The sequence below is a fragment of the Lissotriton vulgaris genome, chromosome 8 (genome assembly GCF_964263255.1).
Source record: "Lissotriton vulgaris chromosome 8, aLisVul1.2, whole genome shotgun sequence".
Taxonomy (NCBI): Eukaryota; Metazoa; Chordata; class Amphibia; order Caudata; family Salamandridae; genus Lissotriton; species Lissotriton vulgaris.
In genome coordinates, this window is record NC_141696.1 from 1,494,048,251 (window position 1) to 1,494,055,726 (window position 7,476).

A 7,476-nucleotide genomic window follows, 5' to 3' on the forward strand; every position below is an offset into this window, starting at 1 on the left:
GTGAGCTGTCCATCACAGTGTGGGAAAGGGCGGGAAGATGTTGCATAGCCTAGTGTGTGGGGCGGGGCCAAACGGGCGGGCATGGGCGTAGGAGACACTAAATTTCTGGGGGGGACAGGGTCAACCTTGGGGACTTTCCAGTGACCCTATACAAATCACCCATTGTGCGAGACCGTACGCGCGTTAAACGTATACAATCGCATAGTTATGAAGAGAAATATTGAGAAAGACAGGCAAGTAGTCACAGTCTGCAAGTATGCTTTATTTTTATTTACATTCACAATAAAGACCAAATGGGAAAAAAAATATGTATATGAATCTTGCATCTTCATGCACAAAGAAAACAAAGGCGGGACAAAAAAAGTAATAATAAACTAAACGCTCTTAGCGACATTCCTACATCTCAAAATGCAATATGACAAATTAGAAATTGTTTTTCTTGCTGCAGGAATCTGTTTTAAAATTATGAACTTTATTTTGGAAAGCCAAATAATTTCTTGCGCCGTTCATTGCAGAGGACAAATTCTTTCGCTATTCTATGCAGGTCAACTGAGTCCATCATCTCTTTATGTATGTTGCATATGGCAACATGATTCAGTCTTTTTTGAGACATAGTTGATCTTAACCAATTTTTCAATCGGCGGAGACCACTGAAACTTCTCTCAGCCTCACAAGATGATACTGGTATAACTAAAAGAATCTGTAATAGCTTTTCAACCTGTGAAAAGAAAGCTCTCTCTCCTGGAAGCATTTTTCTGAGAATGTCTGCCAGTTCTGGGACTGAAGAGTACTTGAACATACTTAATAACATGGTCAATTGAGCAGAGAGCAGCAAAGGTTCTGTTTCTTTGTACTGATCAAGAGAGTCAATGCCATTGCCTGTTAAAAGCACTTGTTCAAGTTTTTCATATGTATGGATGCCTTCCTGGTCAAAACGCTGAGTGAGCTGAAGAGAAACAGTATCTAAAAGTTCAAAATACTGAGGACGATAGTAGTCCCTAACTGTTGCAGGATGAAAAGTTTCTGCTGGTCCACCATCTATCCGTTTAGGGATTCGGCGCAGTCGTGGCACTTCAATGGCATTAAGTTGGTACTTAGCAATCATGTGGTTATTGGCACTGAGCAGACTGTCAAACGACTCTTCACTACGGAGCTTCAGTATTGCATTTTTTGTTACATTAACAGCAGCTAGTAGCCCTGATATTGTTTGCTGGCGTCCTTGCAAGGCAATATTCAAACATTCCAGAAGCTGCAGTACTTGGAGAGCAATCTGAAGACCTAGGACAGTTGTTCCTCTCTGAAACTGTGCCAGCATACCACGAGCACGAGCAGACACATCGCCACTGGACTTGGATGTTGATAAGTGTTCTAGGGTTTCCAGAATAGGTTCATAACTATCCATTACTTTTTTTACAGCTTTCACACGGACCGTCCAGCGTGTTGGACACAGAGGCTTTATTTTTAACACATTTGCAGGGCCTTCTATGCTGTGTTGGATGAGGTCTGAGAATATTGTACGGCATGTCATAGATTGCCCAAACAGATTACCAAGTTCGTGGACATAAAGTAGTGCATCTTCCATTATGGAACATTTATGTGCTGCAGCCTGCATCACCAGATTTGTACAATGTGCTCCACAATGGACATAAAGAGCAAGTGGTTGTTCTTGGCGTATTAATGCTTGTGCACCATGGTATTTCCCTGCCATATTTGCTGCACCATCATATGTTTGTGCTCTCAACTTTGACAGAGAAAGACCATGACGGCATAAAACATCTTTGACAATTGTAGCAATTGCAGTACCAGTGGTATTATCAGCCTGATACAGTCCAATAAAATCCTCATGAGGATACAGATCTTGGTCAATGTAACGAATACAAAAGCTTTCTTGTTCCTGACCAGATATATCCTGTGTGCCATCAACAATTACTGCGTATGGATTGTCACCAATATTTTTACGGATTTGATGCAAAATTGCATGGGACAATAATTGAAGAACTTCATTTTGGATATCTGGGCTGAGATATTCTGCTCGATTTGCAGTAATCCACTGTTTCAAAGAAGGTACATCCTCTGCTCGTGCACTAAGAAATTGACGGAAATTTCCATTGCTGTCATCATGACCTCGTAGTGCAAGGCCTTGTTTTGCCAGAAGAGCTATGGTATGAATGATTTTGTTAAGACAAAGCCAGGCTTCTTTCTGTTGTTGTTGGGCTTGCTGTGATAACTGTTGATTGATTGACTGGCCTCCCCTATACTGTACTAGTTGACTCACAGCATATGAATGAGCATAACTGGTCTGGTGCTTTTTGAACCGTTCTATTGCCTTCTTCCAGTTGGTGTAACCGGTGCTGCAAAATGCCTCCTCTGAGTTCTTGGAAAGCTCAGTCAATTTCAGTGACTTAGCCTTTGCACAGTGAAAGCATAGTACTCCTGCCACTCTACTGCTGTAATGAAGCCAGGGAAAATCCTGGAACCATCTTCCTTGAAAATGTAGAATGCGTTTTTTCTTCATTTGTGACTGTGTTACAATGATTTGAACTGGCAATGTGTTCTCGTGGGGTTGGTTTGGTGCCACTGTGCTTACAAGTGTTTCCTCTGTATCCTGAAGACTAGTTGTTGATGCATAAGAACTGTTGCTTGATTCGTCTGAGGCAGTGACAACTCCACAAAATGTTCTTGGGAGTGGTGTGCAATTACTTGATATTTCTAAATTTGTGGCCCCAACTCCATATTGAAATGCAGGCTGCAGTTCTGACATATCATCACTGTGAATCGAGTCAATTTCTGAGTTGTCTGAATATAGGTTCACTTCACTGGGCTGTTTCTTGGCAAAGAATTTCCGGATATCCATTCTAAGAAAAAAGGAACAAATACGTTTGTAGCAGTTGCAATTTGGGGACATACAGAATATTTACCTGCAGTTTAAAAGTTGCAAACAATCTTTTGTGTGCACTCTCCCATGCAATCAACACAGGGAGTGTTAGGGGCAAAACCTGCCTCCAGTATAAGGATCCTCTTCCAATGTAGTGCAACAGTGAGGGGAAATGATGCATGTGCAATGGCTTCACAGTTGTTTTATAACACCTTTAGGTTTCCACAGCAAGAAGAGCATTCTAGTCGGCATCTTACCTGACTAAAGTGTTTCAGCAATACATAAGACACTGCAGTATATGTTTTATGGTGGCAAAGGAACCTACCTGAAAAATCTCTTTTAGCTGTAGATGAGAGGCAATGTGACCAAGCAGGTTTTCAAAAGCGAAGTATTGTTGTACTTGTAGTAAAAATATTCTGTTGGGGAAAATTATAATACATTGTAAGGCTTTTGGTCTGAGTAATACAAGTACTGTACTACAGAATTGTTCAGAACATAGCATAGAAAGAAAAAATGCACAAATAATGTGATGCTGAGAAAGGGAGTGCTTTACCACAATCTGACAAAAAGTATCCAAACAGATTGGCCAAGAAATCGTTATTTTTTTACGCTAGACAATACTATAGTGCACTTACTTATTAGCAGTAGTAGTGGCAGCCGTAGCCCTCTTTTGCGATTTTCTTGATCCGCTCACTGGCAGTAAGTTGCTGGTCGGACTGACTACTGGATTCCGACGGCTGATAGTGCTGCGTTTCCTTCTGCCCTAGGACTCTGGAGACTTACCATCAGACAATGGTTCAGGTGAGCCGGAGATCAGTCTGTGGACTTGGAAGAGGTGCTGGCTACTCAAATTCGGTACTAAGATGATCCTGCTCAGTTGCTAAATGTTGACAAGTACAAAGAAATGAAACTGAGGGACTTGAGGCAAAATCTTCACTAGCAGTATCCTGAGCCAAGATACCATCAGGTGTAAAAATCCACATAGTTTTGAGAGCAATAGAGAATTGTGAAACACAGAACTATGAGAGAGTGTAAGTGTGTGTGAGATGCACGAAGGCTCAAACATGGTGCATGGAACCTCTAGCCTTTATTGCACCAGTACTCTGCCATAGCCTGCCCTTGCTCCCAAAATATGTAATGGAGTGAGTACCAAATTGCCAGTTCCCAGACTTAAAAATCAAATAAAAAATTGTGCAAATACTATGTTTATTGTTTGTACGATAGGTGTGACCCCTGCAGAGGTGTGGCCAGAAAGAGCAAAACTTCCCTATTTTTAGTACTTGTTTGGCATTTCACTGACCAGTTACAAACTACTATGCTATCTAATTCAACCAATAGCCACACATGCTTATTTAAGGTTTAATATGAGTTATTGACATTAAAGTACATTCACATAATGGGATATGTTTCCAATCATTGAATGTCCCAAATACGCTTAAAAGTGGAACCACACGCCATTTGTCTCTGAGCCAAGCAGTTTCTGTCATCAGTACTTTTCTCTTTTACGCAGTTCAAATATGAATATCCAAATATCCTAGTTTGGAAATGTTTTGCACATAATTATAGTTGTACCATATTTGCCCCATAATTCATCATCGGCTAAATAATCTGACAATTTTAACTAAAAAATGGTTTGTAGCTCACCGGGATCAAAAATTACAAAAATGTGACTTATGTTGCTGCAAAGTGGAGGGCCCTTTGCAAAGGTTGACTGGTCACCTTTCTCATTGCTGCATTTGTATGTTACACTGGTACTAACGAGGCAAAATCTTTGCAGAGACTGGAGGTATGTGTAAAAATGTCAAAATTCACTGGAAGTAACTTTTTCCTTAAATTATTAATTGTTCCCCTAAATTAAGAATTTTAACCAAAACTAAAGTCATGTGTTTTTCACATGTCTTATAAAAACCCATGTAATGTGTGTCACAGAACATATCCAATCACAACAGGATTTTGGTTTTCTGGATCATTCTATTTTTTCATGTCAGCTGATTTCATTGCTGTTTTAGTAGTAGTAATTCCCCCCACCCCCCCTACCCGGACGATGTCACTGTCATGTCATACCTGTGAAATAAGACCAATTAAGTACGGAATGGCAAGTTTCACCGTTGTCTAAGCTGCATGCCAATACATTTAGTTCACAGCAGCACCAGCCCACATGGCTGGGCTTCACCGTTGAGGCTTTTGGATACAACTCAAGGGTGGGCGAAGGGACTAAAGTGATGAGCTCAAGAAAAAAGCCAGATACCAAGGAACACGAAAAAGTGGCTGAATACCAGCAAAGTCCCACTTTCCTTTGCAGTGAAGGGTGTTGCAGTGACGAACAGCCTACAATAACACCAGTGTCTGTGGGGGCGGGGGGGGGCTGCTTGCATTCTTGGTCTGTGCTGAGCACCCCCAGCTGCTCAGAGGGCCCAGCTGACGTGGTGTTATGTACTGGAGTCTGTCACCAGGCAATGTCGGGCCTAGACAGGCTGAAAGACATGAAACCTATTGAGTGCAGTGCATTGAAGGGTGAATGATGTCTGTGTGAGTGCAGGGTGAGCAGTGTGCCTGTGTGAGTCCTGGGTGAGTGATGTTTATGTGAGTGCAGGTTGAGCAGTGTGCCTGTGTGAGTCCAGGGTGAGTGATGTCTGTGTGAGTATAGGGTGAGCAGTGTGCTTGTGTGAGTCCTGGGTGAGTGATGTCTGTGTGAGCGCAGGGTCAGCAGTGTGCCTGTGTGAGTGATGTCTGTGACAGTGCAGGGTCGGTGATGTCTGTGTGAGCGCAGGGTGAGCAGTGTGCCTGTGTGAGTCCAGGGTGAGTGATTTCTGTGTGAGTATAGGGTGAGCAGTGTGCCTGTGTGAGTCCTGGGTGAGTGATCTCTGTGTGAGTATAGGGTGAGCAGTGTGCCTGTGTGAGTCCTGGGTGAGTGATGTCTGTGTGAGTATAGGGTGAGCAGTGTGCCTGTGTGAGTCCTGGGTGAGTGATGTCTGTGTGAGTATAGGGTGAGCAGTGTGCTTGTGTGAGTCCTGGGTGAGTGATGTCTATGTGAGTGCAGGGTGAGCAGTGTGCCTGTGTGAGTCCAGGGTGACTGATGTCTGTGTGAGCGCAGGGTCAGCAGTGTGCCTGTGTGAGTGATGTCTGTGACAGTGCAGGGTCGGTGATGTCTGTGTGAGTATAGGGTGAGCAGTGTGCCTGTGTGAGTCCTGGTGAGTGATGTCTGTATGAGCGCAGGGTCAGCAGTGTGCCTGTGTGAGTGATGTATGTGACAGTGCAGGGTCGGTGATGTCTGTGTGAGCGCAGGGTGAGCAGTGTGCCTGTGTGAGTCCAGGGTGAGTGATGTCTGTGTGAGTATAGGGTGAGCATTGTGCCTGTGTGATTCCTGGGTGAGTGATGTCTGTGTGAGCGCAGGGTCAGCAGTGTGCCTGTGTGAGTGATCTCTGTGTGAGTCCAGGGTGAGTGATGTCTGTGTGAGCGCAGGGTCAGCAGTGTGCCTATGTGAGTGTTGTCTGTGACAGTGCAGGGTCGGTGATGTCTGTGTGAGCGCAGGGTGAGCAGTGTGCCTGTGTGAGTCCAGGGTGAGTGATGTCTGTGTGAGTATAGGGTGAGAAGTGTGCCTGTATGAGTCCTGGGTGAGTGATGTCTGTGTGAGTATAGGGTGAGCAGTGTGCCTGTGTGAGTCCTGGGTGAGTGATGTCTGTGTGAGTATAGGGTGAGCAGTGTGCCTGTGTGAGTCCTGGGTGAGTGATGTCTGTGTGAGTATAGGGTGAGAAGTGTGCCTGTGTGAGTACAGGGTGTGTGATGTCTGTGTGAGTGCAGGGGGAGCAGTGTGCCTGTGTGAGTCCTGGGTGAGTGATGTCTGTGTGAGTATAGGGTGAGCATTGTGCCTGTGTGAGTCCTGGGTGAGTGATGTCTGTGTGAGCGCAGGGTGGGCAGTGTGCCTGTGTGAGTCCTGGGTGAGTGATGTCTGTGTGAGCGCAGGGTGAGCAGTGTGCCTGTGTGAGTACTGGGTGAGTGATGTCTGTGTGAGTATAGGGTGAGCAGTGTGCCTGTGTGAGTCCTGGGTGAGTGATGTCTGTGTGAGTATAGGGTGAGCATTGTGCCTGTGTGAGTCCTGGGTGAGTGATGTCTGTGTGAGCGCAGGGTGGGCAGTGTGCCTGTGTGAGTCCTGGGTGAGTGATGTCTGTGTGAGCGCAGGTTGAGCAGTGTGCCTGTGTGAGTCCTGGGTGAGTGATGTCTGTGTGAGTATAGGGTGAGCATTGTGCCTGTGTGAGTCCTGGGTGAGTGATGTCTGTGTGAGTGCAGGGTGAGCAGTGTGCCTGTGTGAGTCCAGGGTGACTGATGTCTGTGTGAGCGCAGGGTGAGCAGTGTGCCTGTGGGAGTGATGTCTGTGACAGTGCAGGGTCGGTGATGTCTGTGTGAGTATAGGGTGAGCAGTGTGCCTGTGTGAGTCCTGGTGAGTGATGTCTGTATGAGCGCAGGGTCAGCAGTGTGCCTGTGAGAGTGATGTATGTGACAGTGCAGGGTCGGTGATGTCTGTGTGAGCGCAGGGTGAGCAGTGTGCCTGTGTGAGTCCAGGGTGAGTGATGTCTGTGTGAGTATAGGGTGAGCATTGTGCC

At 45.2% G+C, this 7,476-nt stretch overlaps 1 protein-coding gene across 1 annotated transcript; it reads right to left on the reverse strand.

Annotated features, from left to right (window-relative positions):
* Positions 1-318: 318 nt before the first annotated feature.
* LOC147698984 (zinc finger MYM-type protein 1-like) lies at positions 319-3,288 on the reverse strand. Its single transcript, XM_086933535.1, has 2 exons — positions 3,201-3,288; positions 319-2,855 (listed from the first exon to the last, which is right to left on the reverse strand). The coding sequence occupies exon 2, from the start codon at positions 2,852-2,854 to the stop codon at positions 473-475; it is 2,382 nt and encodes a 793-aa protein (XP_086789661.1). The 5' UTR covers position 2,855; positions 3,201-3,288; the 3' UTR covers positions 319-472.
* Positions 3,289-7,476: the final 4,188 nt, after the last annotated feature.